This window comes from Panthera leo, chromosome E2, assembly GCF_018350215.1.
Source record: "Panthera leo isolate Ple1 chromosome E2, P.leo_Ple1_pat1.1, whole genome shotgun sequence".
Taxonomy (NCBI): Eukaryota; Metazoa; Chordata; class Mammalia; order Carnivora; family Felidae; genus Panthera; species Panthera leo.
The window spans coordinates 41,923,936-41,948,442 of NC_056693.1; the positions used below are offsets into that span (position 1 = coordinate 41,923,936).

The following is a 24,507-nucleotide window of genomic DNA, read 5'->3' on the forward strand; positions in this document are numbered from 1 at the left end:
AGGATGAAATTAAATAATGCATGTAGTGTGGCTAACAGAAGCTCTGGTCTCTATGAGGACATGTTATGACTGTACTGGGAGCAGCAGCAGAAAGGTCTCTTTGCAGATCCTGCTTGCTCCTCAGCCAGTTTGCCCTTATCAAGCTCTACCGTGAATACAAACCTTCAAGCAAGCCTAGAATTAAGTCCCCCAGAGGAAGGGCTGGCTGCCTTTTATCCTTCATCACCTGGAGACCTCTCTCAGGGCTCTGGAAGGGCAGCTTTCATCCTACAGGGGAGACAGAGAGGGACAGCCTGTCCCAGCCCCTCCAGTCAGGAGAAAGGGTGGTCAAGGCTTAGGAAATGCCCAGAAGAGTTTAGGAACCCAGAAACCAACCTTCTTGACAGTCCATTTCATTAAGTCCCTTCCTCCCACAGGAGCCTATGGTGGCTCTGTTGCCTACAGCATCAGGTGCAGCTTCCTTTACCTAGGCTCTCCCTGCCAACCCCCCCCCTCCCCTGCTGGCACCTGGCGCCCAGAGCCCACCCTTCATTCAGACAGGCCTCTTTACCAGCCCACAAAGTCCTTCCTTACCCTGGGCTCTGCCCTTCCTCTCTAAATCCTTTCCCCTCTTCCAGAAAGCCCTCTAGGATTGATTGAGCCCACACTAATTTCTTTCTCTTCGGAGGACCCAAGGCCCTGATGCCTCCAATTAAAGACAAAGCTCTGGTGTAAGACCCATCTGGAAGCAACTCCAAGCTCGCTATCCATAAAGGATACATTTTTTTGAAGGATAAAATCATGACTGTTATACCAACATAAATGAACACTCATCAAAGACTTTAACTCATTCGTTAATGAGGGAACCAATAAGATGTTATACACAATTCAAAGGCCAATCCAAAGCACGGCCACATGTATAGCTTTTAGCCCACCCCTAAGATACCAATTGACCTTACCTGACGATATTCATGTGCCTCTCAATAGACAAGAATCTTGTGCATTACAATCCGTTTTCTTCAACTTAAGAAATAGGAAAATAGCTCAGAGACAGTGAAAGGCACAAACTCCTATAGAAACAGATAACCACGTGTAAGGTAACACCTAATGTTCAATTTAAAAGACACCCGATCATCTTTTTTGCCTATTTTTGCATCTTACTGGGTGCAGCTTAAAGAACCTTCCAACTCTAGGAAGTTGAATTCAGAGGACCTCAGTCTCCTCATCTGTAAAGTGAGGTGACAGTGCAGACTCCTCTGAGCTCCCAGCAGGGAGCAGCTCCAGAAGTACATGCTTCAGGTTTGGCACATAGCCCTGACCCCTGAGCTTCCTCCCTCTACCTCAGCACCTGAATCTGAACTTGTCGGCTCATGGACCCTAAAAGGGCCCTGCTCCTGGACCCCACCCCCATGGAGCAGGAACCCAAGCCTCTTCCTTCATCTCTCCTAACACCAGCAAGACACAGTCAAGGGGGCCTTTAACAAGAGTCAAAGGAAAAGAGGAAAAGTCTTTGAAAAGCTGGTGGGATAGGTTTCCCTCCCTTACCTCCTTTCTATTAAAAAAAAAATGTTTTTTTACATTTATTTATTTCTGATAGACAGAGAGAGAGAGAGCACAAGTGGGGGAGGGGCAGAGAGAGAAGAAGACACAGTAACCGAAGCAGACTCCAGGCTCTGAGCTGTCAGCACAGAGCCCGACGTGGGGCTCGAACTCAAAAACCACGAGATCATGACCTGAGCCGGAGCCAGACGTCCAATCCACTGAGCCACTCAAGCACCCCCTCCTCTCCATTTTAGAGCATGGTGTGCTCTCCACCCCACATAGCCAAGGCAATCCAGGGAGCAGGGCCCTTTGTAATGTAATTCAAGGCTGGGAAGATGCTTTTGGCATAATTCTGTATAAAGGATACACCAGCAAGAGAACTTTCCCGAAAGGGGTAATAGATTTTTAGACAGATACCCACACACGAGCCAGACCATTCTGACAGATTTTCCCCCTCCCCTGCACAACCCTAGTATCAAAAGATTTCCCCCAATAATAGAATCAATAAGTTGACCATAGTCTATGAGTGACAGGGGTAATACAGAGCACACTCTAGGGCAAATCCCCTTAGCCTGGCTCTTGAGGACTCTCTGGGTACTTCACTGTCACTGTGTGACTTCTGAAAGCTTCCTCCCTCCAACCTCCCTACCCCTCCCCCTTGGTCAAGCAGACTCTAAACACCACTGTGTTTCTTTGGTGCCCAGGAGATGCCCCTCCTGCAAGTCTGACCCCATCTAGGAGAAAGCCTCAAAAATCTATGGATATATCCATTGAACTAAAGAATAATCATGAACATGCACAAACTTACCCATGAGGATGTTCATCGCAGTATTGTCTTGACATGCAAAAAACTAGAAACAAACTAAGCACCCAGCAATAGAGGATTGGCTAATTAAGGTATAATACAACCATCTGATGCTAAGGAGCCATTAAATGTGTGATCATGGGATAAGAGAGGAGAGATAGTGAACAAGTTCACTCCATTTAAAGACACTTCTAGAGTTCTACAATGACAAGGAAAGAAAAAGAAACCTCAGTATTAACAGTGACCACTTCTTATGTTCTTCCTTTACCTTTTGATGTGTCACAAATGTCCCACACTAACATGTATCTGCGGATGCAAAGCTAGACTCAACACCACTAAGCCCAGGGGAAACCAGTTCTGGATTCCAATGTGAAGAATAAGCCAGATTTGTCAGACCACGTGTTCAAATGGAGGGTGGAGGGGAATGAACTCTTAAAGGTTAGAGCCTTCCACAAGTTCAAATTCAAAGTGCCACCCCACAAGACACATACACATAGTCTTGCCATTGGACAGCTCACAGGTAAAACCACTAACAACCAGAATATCCATCCTGCAAAGATCATCTGCAAGGTGTCTGCTCAGAAAGGTCAAGGTCACCTTTATCAGGTTGTGCAGTGGGCACAGTCCTGGCCTGGAAGTCCTAGAACCTCCAATCCTAGCTCTCGGCCCTGGCCTGTCCCCTCCTTTCTCTAGTCCTTTATTTATTCATCCATAAAAATAAATGCAGGCGGTTAGACAACGGGACTCTCAGTTCCCCCTTCTTAATACTCTCAAAGATGTTTCTCTTTATCCTGGTTCCATCCCCCTCCCATAGCACATATGCCCCCATAACAGCCCCAGAGAAGCTGGAATCCCCCAGCCTGGGTCCTACCCTCTCCTTGTCGGGGGTGGAGGGGTAGAGTAGGCAGAGCCCAGAATAAACAATTACCAAAGAAGACTGGGAACTGTCCTTATAAGGGAAGGCACTAGATCATATAGGTCCCTCTGCCCCTCCACCCAGGGATGCGCAAGACATGATGGGTAGCAGAACTGGGAGTGAGGTTTGTTTTCTCCTCCAGAGCCTGCTCTGTCCCCACCCTTCTGCAGTACCAGTGGGGCTTGGCTTCTCTTCAGAGCTATCCCATGGCTCCTTCACTTCTCCAAGTTTGATCATAAACATGTATAGCTCTTTTGTCCTCATGTTGTCCTTTTGAGAACCACTTTCAAGCCACCATCAACAAAATGGGAGTTTGTTGAGAGTTATCAACAAGGTATTTCATTAATTCATTCATCAAATTTAGAGTGCAGGCTCTGTGCAAGGACCCCAAGGGTTTCCCTCCTGGGGCTCCCAGTCAAGCAGAGGAGATGTAAATAACTAGAAAGCACCACAAGGTAGCAGGGGTGCAGTAAACAGGAGCTCTATTGTAATGAAATCAGGAGGATGACCCGGACTTGTCCAAGGCCCCAGAATACGGTGTGGACAGAGCAGGTCCATCTGCCAGGACCAAGCTCTGTGCCTGGGTTTGCAGGGAGGAGGGTACAGAGGGCACGGAGTGGGGCGAGGGGCGAAGGAAATGGGCAAGCTGATGGCTCAGGAGAGGAAGGCTTCAGCCGGCCCTACCTGACATCCCAACATGCCTCAGAACTCATCTGCCGTCAACTGGGAGCAGAGGCCCTTCCAGTCTAGGCTGCCCCTCCCACTGGCTGTGACAGGGTCCCCCCCCACCACCACCAAGTGCCCAGTTTCTCCTCTGACCAAACTGTTTGGCTGTCCTTCCCTGCACATGCCATTGTCTACCCTTCTCTGCACATGTCTGTGTGTCTGTCCTTCTCTGCTCCCACCTGTCTGTATGTCATTCTCTACACACGCCTGTCCGTCTGACATGCTGGTCTCCCTGCCGCGCCCGTCCCGCCTGCAGCTGCGTGGGTGTCGGGGTGGCTGCGCACAGAGGGGCGCGGCTCGGCCGTTCCCCCTCCCGCGTCCCCCCATCACAGGGATGACCCGGGCCGCGGCCCAGAGCTGCTGAAGCCCCAAAGCCGCCACACAGCGCTGCTGAGGCCAGGGAGGCGCGCCGCCTAGAGGGCCCGGGAGCGGACGGCTGTGGCTTGGGCGGCGGCGCAGGGCCGACGGGCAAGCGGGCGGGGCTGCGGCAGGGCAGGGCTGGGACTGGGGCTGAGAAGCCGCCGCCGCCGCCTCCGCTGGGGATCGCGGGCATCAGGTCCGCTCGGCCCGGCCCCGCCCCACCCGCCCCGCCCCTGCGCGACGAGCAAGCAGAGGCGGAGCGGCGCGCCCCCCGCGACGCCCGAGCTCGAGCCCGAGCCCGAGCCCGAGCCCGAGCCCGAGCTCGAGCCCGAGCCAGAGCGCAGAGGCATCCGAGCGGGAACCAGAGCAGGAGCGGGAGCGGGAGCCGGAGCCGGAGCCGGAGTCAGAGCCAGAGCCCGAGCCCGAGCCCGAGCCCGAGCCGGAGCCAGAGCGGGAAACCGAGCTGGAGCCGAAGCTGGAGCCGGCACTGCGGCGCGCGGAGCGGAGAGAGGCGGCTAAGCCGAGTAAGGGGCGTTGGGCCGGGGGCGGTGCTGGGGAGGGGCGGGTAGGGGGTCCCGGCCCCCTTCCCCGAGCTCTGTGGCGGCCCCGGCGCACGCACACAGCTGGGGCGCCCCGCGCGGAGCCTTGGCGCGCCAGGAGGGCGGACCGGCGGTCCGAAGACGAACCGCAGCGCGCTCCGAATGGGATCCCCAGACTCCCGCCCCCGGCCCGCGCGTCTCCGGCCGGGCCAAGGCTACCCCTTGAGCACGCCCGATAGCCACAGGGAAGGGAGGGTCTGTCGGAGCATCCACCTCCTGTGGGGGGGCATAAGAGAGCCTCCCCCGTCCCGCACCCTCGGTTTCAGGACCCCTGAGCAACCCACCCAAGAAGGGGAAACTAGGACGCACTTTTGGACGGGGTGGAAGAGGGAAGGGGCTCCCGGCTTTGCGGAGTTTGAAGCTAGAACCAACCCCCACCCCTGAGCCAGGAAGTTTGACCCTCCGACGGGCGGGTCACCCCCTGGCCAAGCCCCCGCTTCGACGCCTATCTCAGCACCAAAGGTGGGAGAGGGGGCGTCCCCGCCGCACCTTCTCTAGCTTTGGGGCAGACTTTCGCTTGCGCGGTAAATGGGACTCGAGGCTGAGTCCGAGGCGGCTGCTCTGGCTGGCTGCGCAGCTCGAAGGGCCACAGTCGCCTCTCCCCAAGAGCCCTCGGAAGCTGGGTAGTGCCCACCCCACCCCCCGGCTGGCTCGCGCAGCCTTTCCTCCCCCCCTCCCCACTCCCCCCCCCCCATCGGCTCTGCGGTCTGGAGGCTGGCGCAGAAGACCTAGGGGCTGCCCTCTTGATCCCACGCGGGTGTCAGTGGGGGTGGCGAAGCAGGGGTGGCAGGGAAGGCGACGGCATAAGTGACAGGTGAGAGGCAGGGGCTTCAGGAGACTGATCCTTGGTCTAGACCCACACAGTCCCATGGGCACCTGTCTTGAGGATGCCCTTCTAGACCCTCTCCTCAAACACCCTGACTTCACTTCCTGTGCCTCAGTTTCCTCCGCTGACTAGTAGGCAAGATTCTGTTGTGAGCAGAATGTTTAAGGGCTCTGGTATTACAGTATGGTCTTGACTGACTTCCTATTCCTAGCTGTGTGACCTGAGACAAGACACTTAACCTCTCTTGAGCCTTAGTTTCCCCATCTGAAACACGGGGAATGCGCGTTGAAAAGATTAAATGAGATGCTGCTGGCGGGGGGGGGGGGGGGGGGGGGGGGGTGGGGGCGGCGGCTACCATGGTGCTTGGCACACAGCCAGGACTCAAGTCAGGTTGGCTACAGGTGTCATTTGATGAAGTGTCCAGCACCAGTAGATACTGAAAACAGTGAATTCGCCTGAGATGGCGGGGACTAGACCCCTACCAACCCCCCTTTGCGGAGGGCTTTGAATCCCCTCAAGGCCTTGTTGACATCTAATTGTGATGCAAAACTTGGGGCCTGCCCTTTCTCAGACATTCCCTCCTCCCCAAAGCTTTCTACTGCCTGGCCGGGCTTTCTCCTCCCTACCACACCATATCCATCCAGGATGGAAAAGACTGTATCTGACTGGCTTTTCTTTTGCCCTTGGCTGATGTCTGCCGCCCCGGTGGAGGGCTTCTCACGCATCTCTCACAGTGGGTGCAAGGGAATTCTGCACACCTCTCTCCACTCTGCGGTTTGGGAGGGGGTGGGGCAGGGAGGATTGCTTTCCCTGAGGAGCCATCAGGCTGTCAGGTGGCATGGATGTTCCAGTAGTGATGGTTCAGACAGGCAGCAGAAAGCAGCAGGGGGAGCAGCCGCCAGGGCAAGGAGACAGCAGGTCTGAGGGGTCCCAACCCTGTTTCCATGCTGACCATCCAGCCCATTGAGCCAGGAGGCACCAGAAATGATGAACCTTGGGGAGGAAATGGAGCCAGTGGCTGACCAAGAGGTTAGAACTTCAGAGCTGGAAGGTCCCCAGGAAGAGATCTGCCTGTCTGTGCAGCTGGGGTCTCGGGTTCAGAGTAGAGCAGGCGAGGCCCAGGATCTAGGGGAGGATGCTGGGATCTTTCAGGTGGCATGGAGGGTGTAGGTGCCAGGAGCACTGTTGAGAAGAAAACAAAGGTCCAGCTTGTGGACATCCATGCTTGTCCTGGCCACCTGTGGCCCATCTGCCCAGAACAGGGCAGGGGAGGGTGAGTCTGTCCACACGTTGCCTGATGGGGACTTGGTAATATAGGGAGAATGGGCTCCTTCTATACAGAAACCCCCTTGCTCTTCTTCCTATGTACCCCGCCCCCATTCGCCCACTTGGGTGTCACATCCCTGCATCTTCCATAATTCTCACTCCTCTTCTTTCCAAAAGAGTTAATCAGGAACTGATTAGGAGGTGAGTATCTCCTGGTCCACCTCAGTTTTTGGATCACAGCCCACAGGGAACGTGATGGAGATATGGACATTATCTTAAGTCTTTGGGAATAAACAGACACGTTCTGGCCTATTACCTGAAGCCTTTGCCCTGGAAGTGCTCAGAGCACAAGGTAAGGGGTGGGAAAGTCTAAATCTGCTCTCAGCCTCCTAAATGTAGAAACTGAGGCCAGGAGGGCTTCTGGAGCCCCTGGGCAAGTGAACACAAAATGGAGCTATGGCTGAGAACATGGCTACTTGGACCCAACTGCCTAGGCTTAGAGCATAGGATTCTGGGCAGAAGATTTACCTTTCAGAGCCTCAATTTCCTCTTGAAAGTGGGAACAAATATTACGTACCTCCCATTACATTTGTGGGGACTGAAGAAGTAATATACAGGAAACACGTGGCAGTGTCAGATGGACCATTCCCAGTGGCCTTGCTGCATCTGCATTATGAACATATCCTGAACACATACTGTTTTCCATGCCTAAGCACTTCTCTTTGGATTCCGACAACAGTCCTCTGATTTAGGTACTGAAATTGTCCCCATTTTATAGATGAGAACACTGAGGCTGGGAAAGGTTAAGGGCTATCTAACGTTGCTAAGTATAGAATACTTAAAACATCCCTATGACTCATCATAATTTTATGAGTTTATAAAATTGATAATTAGCACATTGTATCTTAGATGATGGGTAATTAGTTATTGGAATGCTTCCTCCAGGGATATCATCAATCATTTTATACCTCATGTTAACTGTCCACGGGCCAGAGAATTTTTAGAGACACCTTCATGTTTTGTATTCAAACAGTAATCAAACTGATTTAAAAGAGCAACCCCCCCCCCAATTTATTCCCTATCACTCTTCTCTCCATTTTTTTCCCGTAGCACTATCACCTCTAACACCTCTATATCATATTCATTTGTTTATTGTCTACTCTTATCAATATAAATTCCCCAAAGGCAGGGACTTTTAACCATTTTGTTCATGATGATATCTCCTATATTCAGAGCCTAGAATAGTACCCAGCACTTAGTATGCTTTGCAAATTATAAAGTGTTTTACAAACATAAGGTCTATTGTTATTATTTTTGCCAAGTGTATAGCTTGCCTGAAAATAAAACATTAAGGTTTGTGGCAGAAACCATTCCCTCAAAAATTTGGCAAATAGGACTTGCTCAAGAGCCAGGGAAATTTTGATGAGGGTTAAAAAAAAAAATGGAAATTATTTACCTAACATTTTAATAAAGCTCCTTACCAGTAAGTTCAAAGACAAGTTATTTTTTTTTAATCTTTACAATAACAAATGGCATGGTCAAAGGCAATTAAGTTAGCTTTAAAATTTTTCAATTAACTATCACTGACTTATCACTTAATTATTCTTTGTTAGCATGAAAGGTTTTTTCAAATCTTCATTTTAATGATTTTTCAGATTATAAAACATGTTCATTGTAGAAAATTTGGAAAATCATAAAAAATATAAAACACAAAAATCCTCAACCCCACCACTGCCCAGAGAGCCCAATGACGGTGAATATTTGCATCTGTTTCCTCCCAAAATTTTTCTATATATGAATATTTTCTCTAGGTTTTTTTTCTTTTACAAAATAAGGATCATGTTGTATGCAGAGTTCTGTAACCTGCCTTTTTATATATAACCTGGGTCTTTTTTCCTTCTTAGCATTCCACTAAAAGTCTTTACCTATGTTATTAAAATGTCTTTAAAACTATTATTTCATGGCTATATATTATTCCATTATAATTTTCTCAGCCTATCCTCTTATTGGACAGTGAGGTTATCCCTCGTGTTTCACTGCCATAAATAATGCTTTGTGGTGCCCTCTGTGTGGTTTTTCCTGAGCCTTAAAATCATGCTTCTCTACCCACTTGGCCAGACCTATTTGCCAGTTTGTAGATGGACTGGTTTATGCAGGTAGACAGTAAATCAACCCTTAGAGGTTGTACCTTGGTGGCAGTGAGGAAGGAGGTAGCAGTTGATTCTACAGAAGGCTACTTGCCAAGTAATGTTCTTCTCCATTGGGAAAGACACCAGCTGGGTACCAGCCTCATATAAAGACCTTCCTGCAGAGGAGGAAGGTTTTCTGCCACCTGGGGACCCCCTCCCCCCGCAGCCCCAGAAATTAGCCCCCTGCCTGGTGAGGTAGATGCAACCCTTTTAAGATCAGTGTGTCTCACCACAGTCCAGAATCTCTGACTTTCTTCTGGCTCTGGGCAATCACCTGCACACCCACAGGTTCATGGAATCTCTGTTATGGCATCATTCATTCATTCAGTAAACAGTCCCTGAGCATTTACTGTGGTAAGGATAGAAAGCACCAGTAGTTATCTGGCCTGTCTAGATCTGGAGTCTCCACCTCACCCACCTCTGGAAGGGCCTCCATTTCTCCACCATCCCCCCTCCCCCCACACCTACAGACACCCAAGCAGACACAGGGAACCATCTTTAAGGCTCCCTCTTCCTCACCCTCTACATCTGATCCATCTGTCCTGCTTCTTAAATATCCCCTACACAAACCGCCCTATTTCTCAAACCCACCCAGCATGCTCCTGCCCAGGGACCTTCTGTCTGGCCCCTCCACCTGGGATACCCTTCTCCCACATATCCACCCAGCTATTCACCCAGCTAGCTCCCTTGCTCCAGTCTTCGCTTACAGATCACCCTCTCACCAAGGCCTTCTGCAGCCACGGTATCTAAATGTTCAGTCTCCACGTACACACTGCCTCTGTTCCTTCCCTTACTGCTATCTAACAAACACCACCATTATATGTGTGTCTCCTCCACTAGCAGGAAGCTTGGTGAGGACAGGCAGTCAGTGTTTGCTTCACTTCTCTATTCTCAGCACCCAAAACGTGGTTCACAAGGGGCTCTGAATAAATACTGTCAAACCAAAGAATGTAGCCTCTCACTTTGCTCCATTAACCATCGCCTTCATTTAAGCCCATCATCTCCTACCACAGCTTCCCTGCTCCTCTGTCACCTGCCTCCAACCCCTGGTCCCCCCTCCTCACTGAGCCCAGGGAGACCTTCTTAAAAGGTGACCGTGCAATTCCCCTGCTTAAAATCTTCCAAAGGGTAGTCTTGGGGCCGGGAGCTCATGATCTCACCCAACCCCCTTCGTTTCTCTGAATCTCAGTGTTGACATCTGCAAAATGGGGGGTTTGTTTTGAGATCCCCTGGGCTGACGACACGTGACTGCGGTAGAGCCAGTGCCGCATCAGCGTCACGGAGTCACGTGGCCTCTTCCACAGACCAGCCCACTCCTGCGGCCCCTCGCTGTCCGCGGTCTACCGCGGTGCCGCAGAACCCTCCCGGGTCCGACTGCCGCGCATGCGCCGTGCCGCCCCTGCACACTGCGCCAGCCGGCTCCGCCAGCCCAGCTCTGCCCGCCAGGGGCGCGGCGCCGCCCCCCCTCAACCACATACGCATTTGCCCAGGTCTGAGTGTCGCAGTGGGCCCCAGACGAGGTATTCTGGGAGTGGGGACGTGAGGCGGAATGGGAGTGACGTGGACTTGCCGCACACCATTAAGCCACTTCAGAGCCTGGAGTGCCGCCGCCGCCCGCCCTCCGATTTCTAGCCAGACAATACAGTCGCAGATGAGTCACAGGCAGGAACGCGCCTCGCCTCGGATGCTGGGCTCCGAGACAGGCGGGCAGGGGGGAGACGTGACCTGAGAGTGGGTCCAAGCCCAACCCCCACTCCTGCAGTCCCTGCTCCGGAACACCTCGCCCAGCAAAGCATAATCTCAGACCATTTGTGACGAACCTGGCCATCCACTACCCCCATCACTGTGTCCTCACAGCAGCTCTGGTCACATGTGGGGAGAGCGGGGTGGGTACTTGCACACATAGATACCTGACATCCAGTTCCTTTGTCTTGATAACCCAACCAAAGCTCCACCCAAGCAGAGGGTCTGATGCCACCATGAAATGGTTTTCCTGTAGGTCCTCATGTTGAAATCCACAAGTGGGGGAGGGGAGGAGGAAACAGTAAGGTTGAGATTGCTGTTTTAGGACCCTAAAAGCCCCTCCTTTTGTTTTCCAAGGGTTTTGTGGGACACACCCTAGGTGCTTGGTAAATATTTGAATAAACTGATGCAATCCAGGAATGCTGGGAGAATGCAGCAAGAAGATGTATGTGAAGCGCAGACTGAGTTACATGATGCGGGAAATGGTACCCTAGCTAACGTCAGCATCATTGTCACCCACGATGTCGGGGAGCATCTCAGTTCCTTACATGGGCGTCCTTTTCCTCAGGAAGTTGAGCATCATTAAAAGGCAGCTTCAACACTGCAGTCCTATGCTGACATCAGGCCAAGGTGGATTTGTTCTAGAATCCACATACTTTTAAATGTGCTCAGCCCCGAGGGAGTTCCCAGAGGCCACACTGGCCCTCCATACCCACAAGAAGCTAACAATCTGGAACAAGTTAGAACCAAAGTCATCCTGGAAGGATGTCCATGTGCTGTGGAGGCATAGCCAGGATGGCTATTCTGTCTCCAGCAGTCAAAGAGGACTTCACTGAAGAGGTTTCTTCAGCCGTGTGATGACAGCCACATGGGAGTTTGCCAGGTGGAGAGGAAAGGAAAGGCATGCCAAGGAAATGGCATGAGAGACCCAGTGTGTCCAAGAAGCTGGCCAGCCAGAGCCCTGGGTGGGGTGACACCCAGGGTATCAGATCTCTGTAGGGTGTCCCTGCTGTAACTGAGGAACACTGGGGGACAAGATCCCTCCCGCATAGCCCTTCCACCATCTTTTCTCTGTGACAATGGGAGCCTCAGTTTTCTCATCTGCAAAATGAAAATGGTATTACCCACATCAGGGAACATTGCAATAATGTTGATGATGTCATCTGGCGCAAGCAGGTGTTTGGTGAGTGTGGGTCACACCTGAAAAGCTGGAGTGCCCAGAATGCTTCCATATACACAAATGTCTATCTGACCCAGCCCCTTGCCAGCCTCTTGAGCCATTTGGAAACTTACACACAGTCTGCCAAACATCCAAACTGACCACAAAATATACAATGCGAGGGTTCTTGGCCCCTGCCCTAGGCAGCCCATCTCCCACCTCCCCCACACTCCATGCTGTCTCAACCTTCACCTCAGAATCACAGGGCCCACAAGGAGGAAAGAGGGGGTACAGGGGGCCTCTAGGAGAAGCAAGACCTTGGAGTTTAGAGGGTGGGCAGCACCCTCTACAGCATCAGGAGCCACCACGGTGACCCTATAGGAAGTGTACATGCAGCATATTTTTATTAAGCACTCACATTACGCCAGTTCACTAGAGAGGCAGGCAGAGCACCAGGGCGGTGGAGGCAGTGGTAGAAGCCAGTTCATTTTCCTAGGGACACTGAGGATTTATGGAAGGGTTTTTGGCAAAAGAATGACATGATCCATTGTGCCTTTAAGAAAGACCTCTCTGGAAGCAGCATGAAAGATGGCCTGTCAGCCTGCTTAAGTCTCCCTCCAGACACACACGTGGCCACAGTGCACACAGGCATACCCACAAACGTGAACACAGATGCATGTACACCCATGTATTTTAGAAAGTATAGATCCCAGGCCCTGAGACTCTTCAGAATTTTCTGGTGTGAAATCACAGTTCCCCAAGCAGCCTGCCATGCCAGAGAGACTTCTCTACCGGGCCTAGGGAGATCACATCCTACCCTCCCTTCTCCCATCAAAACTCTTGTTGGTTTCTGTAGGGATGGGGAATATGGGGTTCACACCCAGAAGACTGAGCTGCAAGGAGCCATCTGGAGAGAGGGACCCCAGGGTCAGTGGCAGCAATGGCTCCCTCCCCCTGACCCCCTAGGACAACAGAATGAACATGACATACGTACCCCCCATCCTCAAAGCCAGTGAAGTGCCCTACCCTGATTTCCCCCCTGAGGACACTGCAGCTCAGACAGGTGAAGTACTGTGCCTAAAGGCACACTCCAGGAAGTGGCAGGACTTGGACTTCTGATTTCAGGCTCTCCAAAGATAGATCTTGGATTCATCTATGAAATAGAAAAAGTGTTATTAATCAGTGCAATTTGGCCAATGGTCTCCATCAAAACATGGAACCCATTTGGAGGAAAAACTGTATATAATGAAAAGGGTTCTTGAGGGAAACAAGGGTGGGAATCTTGGGACCTGAGTCCTAGACAAAAGCTCTGTCCACAGTGTCACCCCCAGGATCAGGGAGGTCAACTGCCTCCTGGGACCCAGAGGGGCCAGGCTGTTTCCTGTTGGTTCCTGTTGGCTCTCCCCCACAGGAACCCACCAAACTCCACATCCACAGTTCCCGCTCAGCAACCCCCAAAGGTGCAGTTTGGTTTCTGCAAGTCTAGTGACCACACTCCCTACAAAATAACTGTATCTCCCTGCTGTTCACACAGCCCCATGTCACTTGGAGCTCGGGAGAGACAGAACCAGCACGGGAGGCTGGGGCATTTTTTGAAAATGTTTCCTCTCTTGCAAATGGGTGTTAGAGTGACCCTTGCTGCTCATTCAGGTGTCACACCAAGTTTAAGGTTGAAGGGGAGGGGAGGCAGGGAGATTGGGGAAGAGACATTTTCATTCTCTTGGCCTTTATTAGGTGCCTTCCAAGTGATATGCTTGCTGACAATGGATGGAGGCTTTGGGGTAAAAAAGACCTGGGTTCTAGTCCCAGCCTGTAATTAGAAGTTGTGTGACCTTGGACAAGCTACATAACCTCTGAGCTTCAACTTCCTTATTTATAAAATGGGAATGAAAAGAGCATCATCCCCTTAAAAGTGTTGGGATAATAGTAATAACAATAAGGTTTCAGTTAGGCAAACTCTGGATACCCTTCCAAAGCCAGCTCTAGGACCTTGAACTGGCACCTTACCCTTTCTACGTCTGTTCCCCTTCTGTGATATGAGGACATTGGGCTGGTCTTTAAGGGTCCTTCCAGGTATAAAATGCTCAGAATGCCATGATCTATTGCAATTGTCCTAGGCAGGTTCATGAGACAGGAGAACACCAGGGTATCTCTCATTCCTGTTCAAGGGTCCACCCGGAGGAGATATTACCCCCTCCACCCACCACTGACACCCCAGCATGCATTTGCCCCACCCCTGCCCCAGAACCCCCACACTCCGCCACCCAGAGCTCCCTCAGACCCCTGCCCAGACTGGGCACATGCTGTCACAGTCACCACCCTTTCCCCAGAGGTTAACAGCCCAGGGACCTGAACGCCAAGCTCGCAGGGTCAGTGGGTACCATGCGGGCGCCCCATCACCTGTCTGTTTGTGTTTCTGCAGGTGAGCGGAGGATCCTTTTCTACAAGAAGTTGGAACTGTACAAGTGGGCAGGCTGGCTCCGCTATTTTGCTCCAAGGATTACATGTCCTTCAAACGCCCCTGCCCCTGTAAGTCTTCTCTTCACATCCTTCATGGCTCGGGGCCAGGCAAGGGCCGGGCTTAGAGTCAAGTTTGCAGAGAATGTTTCTAGGATGTTTAGCCAAAGAGCCCCAAGGGTCTGATCAGGGGCTGATGTGATATGATGGGTGGGGGGAGGGCAACACAGAAGACCCCTGACTTCTGCAAGAGACATCCCACTTTTACCAATCCCTCTGTATCAGCACTTGACAAAGTGTGGGTCAGGATTCCTCTGAGGGATATTAACGGGATTGTTTTTTGTTCTTTTTTTTTTTAATTTTGTGGCCAAATGAATGTGGGAAATGCTGAGTGAGACAAGTTAAGTAGCTTTTGTTACCACAGGACTTTTCAGAGCCTTTAATGTGGTGATGTGTGTTGTGAGGCTGCCATAGGAAAGCGAAAGCCCAGTGGCCTTCCCAAATTTGACCACAAGGAGGGTCTCACAGGATGGGTGCTCCAGAACACACTCCTTGGAGTTCACTGTCCTAAGGAAACCCTTCCTGAAGCCCCTCATTTACTGATTAATTCATTTAATCTGCTGGAGCCTTGAGATGATTTTGTCCATAACATTCTTGTCTTGGCTCCCTGATGTCCATGAGTCCAGGCGATGGGCTCAGTCAGGTGTACCCCTGGGGCTCAAGGCTGCAGCTCCCTTAGTCTCCACCAGCCCCACCTTCACTGACTCATGCTCCCACCCTTACTGTGGCGTCCCCTTTACCTGTCCCCATGGCAGCCACCTGCTTTCTCTTGTGATGTCCCCTGTGCCCCCCCAAAACCGTCATCACTTGGTGCCACTTGGGAGGACTTGCATAACACCCCCCCCCCCATCCCTTCTCCTTGATGAGTCAGGACTGTGAGTCTGTGTGAAATCAAGGGCCTCGCCCTAGGCCCTCCTCTATCTATGTGTCATCTCCCCCTCTACCGTGCTCACTCTAGCTAATCCCTCACCCCCACTCACCAATGTCTGTTCAAATGTGCACCACTGGTTACATGTCACTGCTTGGGGTTGGGGTCCTGTCTTCTAAATGGTGGAAACCTCAGTTGTTAAACCTTTGAACCTCAAGGGACTGCTGCTGTGGGCGGGCACAGGAAGCTGGTGTATCCCGTTGGGGTGGGGCCATCACCAGGTGTGCCGTGGGGAAGAAGGGACTGGTGGGATTCATTGTCTCAGGAGCGGTGTTGGGGGGGGGGGCGGTATTAGTACAAGCTCAGTAAGTTACTGTTACTGTTGTCACTGCTGCTGCGGCATAATCAGGAAATCGGAGCCCAAGTTCAGGCCAGGTAAGAAGGCTACCCATTCAGGGACACGTTGGAGCCCAGGGACACCTGCCCCACAGAGGGCTAGAATGGCCACATCCTCACCCCCTTGAGCAGCTGGGAATGCAGAAGGCTGGTAAAGAGTAAAATTGGGTTGCTGAGTGTAGAGCGCATTCCAGAACTTTCTGGGGTCAAGCCAGACCCCGCAAAGCCCTGCCTGTCTGCATAAACAGAGGCCATCGGCACAGGACAGCCCTCTGCATACTCACCTCCTGAGGTTAACAGGGTGTGGTCATCGATATTCGGGGCTGTTCAGAAGCAGTTCCTACACATCCCTACAGGCCCAGTGCCTGGCATGCAGTAGGCACTCAATAAATGTCTGTTGAATGAATAAATGTATAGTTAAACACTCTGGATGAGGAGCTGAAAGCAGTGGATGGGGTAGGAGCTGAAGCTCCTGACTGTGCCATCAGATTCTCCCCATGGCTTTGGCTGGCCAGTCCTCCTTTGTAAGATGAAGGGGTGGTCTGAGGCCAGTGGGCTCTGGGAGCTCGGGGCTGCTGTGAGGCTCCACAGAAAGCAAGGGGCACATGTGCGGGCAGAACCCTCGCCCCTCCACCCCACCCCACCCCACTGCTTCAGCCAGTGCAGCTCTACTCACATCTATATATAGGTTGGGATCTGTTCAGATTTTATGGAGAAGGGGTCCCTGGCAATGGCAGGCTCAGCACTGTGGGGCTGTCCAGACCTGCCCCTTCCTCCATCATCCCTCTCCTTCTCTGACAGATTTTTCTTATGTCTTCCAGTCTGACTCCTTCCCTTTCCTCTGGAAAGTGTTCACTGCCCCTCCTTTCAGCAACCCCAGCCCACTTCAGTCTGGCTTCTGCACCCCCACCACACATCCCATTGACTTCTGTGTCACTAAACCCATTCTGTAGCTTCCAGTTCTCCCTGTTGGTCACTTTAGCTTTCTTGAAGACTTCTCCCTTGCATTCCCTGACCCTGAGCCCTCTGGGTTCTCTTCCGGCCCCTCTAGCCATTTGGTCCTCCTCTCACTGTCCACTGGTGGTATCCTTTGGTAGTGGGGAAGGGTGGATTCTTGCCGTGCCTGCCCCGGGATGCTGGGGCCCAAGCCTCGCCCCTGGCCTTCCCCCTGCACACACTCTAGACCTTCTCATCCCCTCTCTGCTTTCAGCTGAAGCTTCTAGGCCAGCAGCTTCCAAGGCTCTTTCCCAGCCTGGTTTCTGCCCACCTTCAGATTCTTTCTTCTGCCTTTTGCTGCCTGTCTCCCCTGGGCAGCCCATACCTCTTTTTTAAGTTTTTTTAAATTTATTATTTATTTATTTTTTAATTTATTTTTGACAGAGACAGAGTGCGAGCATGAGCTGGGGAGGGGCAGAGAGAGAGGGAGACACAGAATCAGAAGCAGGCTCCAGGCTCTGAGCTGTCAGCACAGAGCCTGACTTGGGGCTCGAACTCACAGACTGTGAGATCATGACCTGGGCCGAAGTCAGACGCTCAACCGACTGAGCCACCCAGGTGCCCCAGGGCGGCCCCTACCTCTACACCTCAGATTCAGCCTGTCCCAGACACAGCTCTTCACTCCAACTGGCTTTGCTTGGTTACTGTGTTGGTTTAGGGCACCACCATGTACTCAGTCCCTCAGGCCAGAAATCTGTGAGGGACCTTCATTTCCCCTCCAACACACCCATCAGCACCAACTGCCTGAGGAGACGGGGAGGGGGTGGGGTGGGGGTCCAAACTGGGTCATCAGGTTGCCATTCAGACTCTGCCTCCGTCTGGGCCACACTTCAGATTCAACCTGGAAATTGCTGCCTCAGTAAATGTTCATCGCACAACCAGACACATAAACGAATCAAGATGAAGCAGATGCCTTGTGGGCAGCCCCCTCACTCAGACAAGAGACCCTCACACAAGTTCTGGAAGGGACGCAGAACCACAGAACTCCAGACATCCTAAAAACACCTGACACAGGAACATTCTAAGGGATGGAACCGGAAGTACCAGGAGGGCCCTGCCATGAACACACACACTCTTTTGTAACACCTCCTTTCCTGTACTGTGAATGTAGACATCTAATGGAATTTATTTAACTTTCTTAGCTCATAAAATTATCTTTCCCAGTACATGTGAAGATACCAAGGCCCATTAAAACCTGGAAAAGTTAGGGGAGGAGCCATAGCTTGTTCCCATTTGGGTTTCCCTACACCTAATCCCCTGCCAATGGGGAAAAGTCCCCAGAAGGAAAAACAAACCCTAAAGTTTCCTAAGCAAGACCCCACTCCTAGCAGGGGGGTCCAGAGACTGAGGAGAGTGAGCAGGGAAAGGTAACCAGTGTAGGGGGAGAGCCAGGCAACAGACATGGGTCTGCCCAGTTTCCACAGCTTCAGACACTGGGCAAAGCAGGACCGTCCATTGGCCTCTTGGGAGATGAGCAGGAGTTAACCAGACCAGGCTGGGTCAACCCCTCCCAGGCACCGCCCACACTGCACACTCCCCACTCCCTCCACCCCATCTCACCCACCTTGTGGGCACTGCAGCTCATCCCTGGCTTCCAGAGACAGCCCCCTCCCCCAAGTTCTGCAGGTAAGAAGACTTAAGGCAGAGGGTGGAGGCAAGAACAGGAAGGGGAAGCTCAGTAGGCTTCGACCACTGCGAGAGAGAAGTCAGGTCTTCTGTCTGTGAGTGCCAGGCCAGTGAGCCATTTTCTAGCCTTAAGCCACTCTGTGAGCTGGAGGAGGACCAGCCTGGCTCCTCAGGAAAACTGGAGACATGGGAGTCTTCTCCATCTGCCCCCAGCTGGGCAGCGTGGCCCAGGATTCACCCGGGACCCAGGTTCCAAGAACAGATGCCTCACAACCTCTTCTTAGCCCCTGGCAGAGTCCTGTGGAGCTCCCTGTGACATGGGGGTGGCCTGCTTCCCACTGGCCTTGAGGGATAGATCTGGGGAAGGAGGGGCTTTGGGGACCCCGGAGAGACTGAGCCTGTACCAAAGCAGGAAGGAGGGGGTTAGGGTTGCATCCACTGATCCACGGAGAAGTCAGCTGGGACTTGTCTCTGCTAAGCTCTTGGGCTGCCGACAGGCTGGCAGGAACTGCAGTCTGGCAGAGCCTCTGGGTGGGTTTGGGTCTCTCGCAGAATCAGCGTGACGTGGTAGACAGTGCTTGGGTTCGTGTACAACCTAGTGCTGACGCTTACCAGCTATTACATCTGGAGCAAGCTGTTTAACAACTACAAGTCCCAATTTGCTCCTCTATAACATGGAAATAGTCATACCAGCCTTTTGGTTTGATGTTCAGATTTAACCTGCTCCACGAGGAGAATCTAGCTGATGCCAGACACTGAGAAGATGCTCAAGAAGCTTGAAAGTCCTGTCCTTTTGACCACCTCCTCCCTACACAGCTTAGTGTTACCCACGCCTTTAGTGATAGAGCAGGGAAAACAGAGACACATGGGAATTTTGGAGGTAAATTTGGGATTTGGACCAGATACTACTATTTTCTGCTCTGCTCATTATAATAAGAGTTACCTCTGCAGAGACTTAGCTGTCAATAGAAGGAAGGACTTGAGGGCAAGGAACACAAATGACAGGACACGTTCACAATTTGCCACTACTGTTCCTAGAGCAGACATTGCCCATCAATTGCAGCACTCCTTCCTACTGAGCCTGGATGCAACATGAGACTCCCTTAAACACACACAAGCACCATGCAATGATCATTGGCCTGTGGGATGAAATCCCTATTCGTTCCTTGCTGTGGCCTGACTTTGGAGTGGGCAAGAGAATAGCAGAAGTGACTTCAGGTAGACATTTCTCTCTGAGTCTCAGTTTTTTCATCTGTAAGATGGAAGTTAATTAAAGGCTCCACCTCAGAGGGTTGCTATAAGGGCCAAATGAGATATTGTAGATAAAGGGCTCACAAGGCCTATGATCATTTCTTCACATGGCTTCCTTGAAGCAGTCCTGCAAGGGAAGGATGTGTGTGCTCATTCCACACATGAAAAAGCTGAGCCTCGAGGACAGGGGGAGACTACGCTAGGTGACACAGCTAGAAAACGATGGGGCCAGGGATACAGCCCAGGTGGGTCTTTCCAGGGCTCAATTGTAGCTAAACCACAGATGGACAAAAGGACAAGGGCGGAGTCCAGTCCAGTCCTTCATCCCCACCCCTTGGATGGAGAGTCCACTCTGCAGCAGGACCATGAATGCCCTGGCTACCTGTCCTCAGAGTTCTCTGGTCTGGCAGGGTCTGACTACAGCAAGTGCTCAGCCTCTGATAGCTAATCTTAATTTGAAATGCACATTTTATATTAGACTCCCTGGCAGAAAGGCATCAACTTCAGCTTGAACACCTAATGTGTTCGGTACTACAGGTATTCCCCAGTGTTTGAAAGTTTGAGTTATGCCACTTCACTTTTACAAAAGAGCCAAGTTAGTACCCGTTTTCACTAACTGAAAGAAATCGGAAGACAATTTCGCTTTTGTGGAAAAAGGTGAAAAGTGAAAACTGTTCAGCATTTCTTTCAAAAGCAAGCCATGGTAGAAGCAGCACACACCCCAAACAGCAAGAGTGGGCCCACCAAGCTCCTTCCCCAGAACCACACCCAGCATCTCCTCATTCAGCCGCCATAGCTTTGAACTCTGTCTGGGAGCACCTGTGCCCTATCTTGATTTTGTGCATCCGTTAGCAAGATGTGTCCTAAGTTATCAGAAAAGCCTAAAAGAGGTTATTTTGGGGGCCTGGGGACCCTAAAACCTTTTTTCCCAAGTGAATTAATGATAACTTCTTCTTCACTTTACACCATTTTGGCTATGAAAGGTTTCATGGGAACCCTTTACTTTCAGAGAGCGGGGAAAACCTGTGATGACGCAGTACCCCCAGCCTTTGCAGGGCACTCACAGCTGGCAACGTTCTTGCATTTCACTGTCCCCCACCCCCCTTGGCAGCGAGCTCCCTAGGTGATGTCATCCAGCCTCATGGCATTGAGCAGCACCCATACACTGACAGCCCCCAAATTTACATCTCTGGCTCCAGACTCTCCCTGAGCTCCAGACTCATATATCCGACGGTCTGGCCCACTCAGATGTATCTCCACTCAGATGTCTGTTCAGTGTCTCTCCAGAGCATCTCAGATGTAACATGTCAAAACCTTAAATCTTGACTCCCAGTCCCCCACCAAACCTGCCCGTCATCCTCCCCATCTCCGTAAATGGCAGCTTAGTCCTTTCTTGTGCTCAGGCTCCAAACTTGGTCAATTCTTAGTGCTCTCTTTCTCATCCACCACCACTCCGTTTAATCTGCAGATCCTGATGGTTTTACCTTCAAATCGGACTCCATCTTTCCCCCTGGACCCAGGCACCATTGCCATCACTTGGACCACTGTCCAGACTCTTCTGCCACAACCAGGGAGTATTGGAAAAGGAAAAATCTAAAAACTGAGCCCTAGGTTGGTGGAGGGAAAAATGGCTTCTGTATCTAGAAATCTTGTCAAGGGAAGCATGATCTTCAGAGTCGTCACCTGTGGCATCACAGGGCCAAGTGCACTGGGGAGAGAGGAGATGGATTTTCCTGCAAATAGAAATGTGTAAGGACACTGCCATTTCTTTGCCAAGAGCTACCCTAGATTAGCTACCTGAAACTCAGCTCTGCCTGCACCTGGAACTGTGCCCAGGGTGACTGGGAAAAACTGGTTGTCCTCTGTGATGTCACTGCAGAAGCGTGCAGGCCCGCTTGCTTTCCAGAGAGAAGAAAGAGGCCCCAAGAGAGACAAGTCACATGCCCAGGGACCCGCCAGGGGAGGAGATAGGATTCAAAAGCAGGGCTTCTGGATCTAAGCCCAGGGCACTGGCCACACTGATCCCTCTGGGAGCTTGAGTACATTTCACCTCCCAGAGTCCTCTCTCTTCGCTTCTCTCTACATGTAAACACCACGTCCCCCATCAGCCCCCTGACGGTCGGCTTCTCGGGGCTGCTCCCTCTGCCCCTGTGCCACAACTGGACTCCATGTCTGTAGGTAATCTCTAGGCCTTGCCAGAGACAGTCATTCCAGAGCTATTCTCTGCCCATCCCCGGGCCCTTCATCCCCTGGATGATACTTGTCTCCCCTAGGAACGGGGTTAAAGGTGAGGATTGGGGAAGGGGTGTTGCAAGAAAAACCGCGAGAATAAAATTTTATCAATGTAAAAGCCAAGGTGGGCCCCTTTTAAGATGGATGGCAGCCTTATTAAGAGTTTTTGTCTATTTTTGAAATTTCAGGTTTTTGATTCAATGAAATTTAAAGGATTGCTCATGAAATAGTTTAATTTTTTTCAAAAATCTCATTTCTTTGAGATAAAAAGCGACCTCCAACATTTTAAAGTATTGACAGTGATCCCAACAGTTTAAGTACTGTCCTTACCATACATGTGGCTATTGTGCGTGCAGCGTGTCACTGACACTTCCTAAACAATGGGAGTCATGGCACCGTGGCACTCTCCTGTGTTCCCCTCACAATGGGGCAGGGTGATCAATTATACCTGCACGAAACCAGTGCACTGGCGTATCTACCAAGCGTAAAATCCAATTATCTAAAACAACATGACTCTCAAATTCTCAGACACTATGTAATTTATAACTGGATTTGTATATTCAGAAACCTGTGGAGTATTCTTTGAATTCTTTTCAAATATAAATTATATTGAGTATTAACTAAAAACACTGAACTAAATAGCTTAACCACAAGAGGGGCTGAAGTTTGGTGTATGATTCAATGAATGTTTACCCATCATTTCAGTCTCAATTTTGGCTCAGTCCTAGCACATCCACCCATTTCTCTCACGGTAGAATTTATTTTTAAGTGCACAAGAGTGAGAGGCCCAGCTAGACACCATTGTCTTGTTACGAGGGCCACAGGGACGGCCAGCTGACAAAAGGCGCGTGAGAGGGGAAAGGTGCACACGGCATTTTCCCCTTGTTCAGCAGCAGCTTTGACTTAGAACAGAACGCAAAAACATATTATAAAAACAGAACAAGGGTCTGTTTCTAGGTTTGATTGAGTCACCAAGGACTTCACTTCTGCTGCAGAAGCCATTACAGGAGGGAGGTACCAAAGGGACACTAATACTAAAACATAGGTGATCAGAGGCACCGAAGGCACTGGTTACGTGAGGCATCATCAAAAGACAGCCCTGGGTAAATATCGCACGTTTCCTGTCAGCTGCTAAGACTTGTATTTTTCCAACCAAAAAGCAATCCTGCAGGACTTTTTACTTATCACTTGTTTGGAGAAAGGCTGTCTTAGGTCCCTTCATTGAACATGAAGCCTAGATTCCCAAGTTAGTTTTCCTGTATCACCACAAGACGTACTACACTCTGTTAACACTGTTTGACACTGACCTGTTGTAATTGACGGTGTCGCTATTCTCTTGGGTATCCCGCAAAGAACAAACCCATTAGAGGGAAACAGCTCATTGTGAAACAGTGGATTGTTCCACAAAGATGTGAAGAAGGACTCTTGCATCTTGGCATCTATTAACCACTTCCAGGCATCCATACAGACAGGAACCTCCATGGGAAGCATTCTCCAGTATCCTGCGCAGGTTGCAAATGATGAATATATTTAGAAAGTCTTTCACAACTTTCTTCCTGCTCCAGCCATGGCCTTGATCCTGTTCCCATCTCAGTCCTGGGCAGCTCCTTGGCCCCCTGCCCACCTCCCATGAAACTCAAACTCCTACCAAAGATCTTTAATATAGCCCAACTTACCCATTTTTTTTTTATGGTTAGTACCTGTGTATCTATTTAAGAAACCCAAGGTCATGAAGATACACTGCAGTGTTTTCCTCTTGAAGCTTTACTGTTTTGCCTTTCATATTTAGATCTATGTCTAGGGGATATTCTTAAGATTTTAAGGTTTAAAATCTTGAGTCTTGAAGTAATAGAGGTTCCAAGGGGTGAACTGCTCAGAGGGTACTGCCTGCAAGAAGCAGGGCCAGGATTTGAACCCAGGAATATGTATCTTACTTAGCTAGAGCCTAGGACAAGATGCGCTGGCAGGGGAGCTCTAGGTTTCCCCCCAAGGAAGGTGGCTGAGGAGTCATCCCTTCTCCCAAAGGACCATAGGCCACTCACATCAGGATACAGAATACTGGTGAATAAAGGGCCTGATACTGGGGCTGGTTTGGCTCCTAAGACGGCTCAGGGCTGCAAAGCCATCTTGGGGGGCAAACATCCCATAATGTTCTTAGGAATTCATGTTCCATGAACCACCTGCTGAGAAACTCTTCCAAAGCTCTGTGGTTCAATGTGATGTTGACATGCAATTAAGATCACTGGATTTATCATGGCCAAGAGGTCTCTGGCTTTGCCTAGTCTGTTAGTTTTTCTCATCCTACTTACTGAAGTGACATATTAATAGATTTCCTGGTCTTAAACCATTCTTGCATTCCTAGAATAAGCCCTCTCTACATATGGGATACTATTTTTTTTTCATTTAAAGATTTTTTTTGTTTTGAGAGAGAGAGAGAGAGAGAGAGAGAGGGAGAGAGAGAGCGAGAGAGAGAGAATCCCAAGCAGGCTCAGCACTGTGAGTGCAGAGCCT

At 50.8% G+C, this 24,507-nt stretch overlaps 1 protein-coding gene across 3 annotated transcripts in view; it reads left to right on the forward strand.

The window, feature by feature from the left end:
- Nucleotides 1-4,650: 4,650 nt before the first annotated feature.
- The window catches only part of BEAN1 (brain expressed associated with NEDD4 1), a 36,955-nt gene continuing 17,098 nt past the window's right edge, over nt 4,651-24,507 (forward strand). For all 3 annotated transcript variants that reach the window (XM_042918940.1, XM_042918941.1, XM_042918942.1), the window contains exons 1-2: nt 4,651-4,852; nt 14,533-14,639. In XM_042918940.1, coding sequence (XP_042774874.1) covers nt 14,615-14,639 — 25 coding nt within the window. In that variant the 5' untranslated portion in view covers nt 4,651-4,852; nt 14,533-14,614. The remainder of the gene's footprint in view (nt 4,853-14,532; nt 14,640-24,507) is intronic.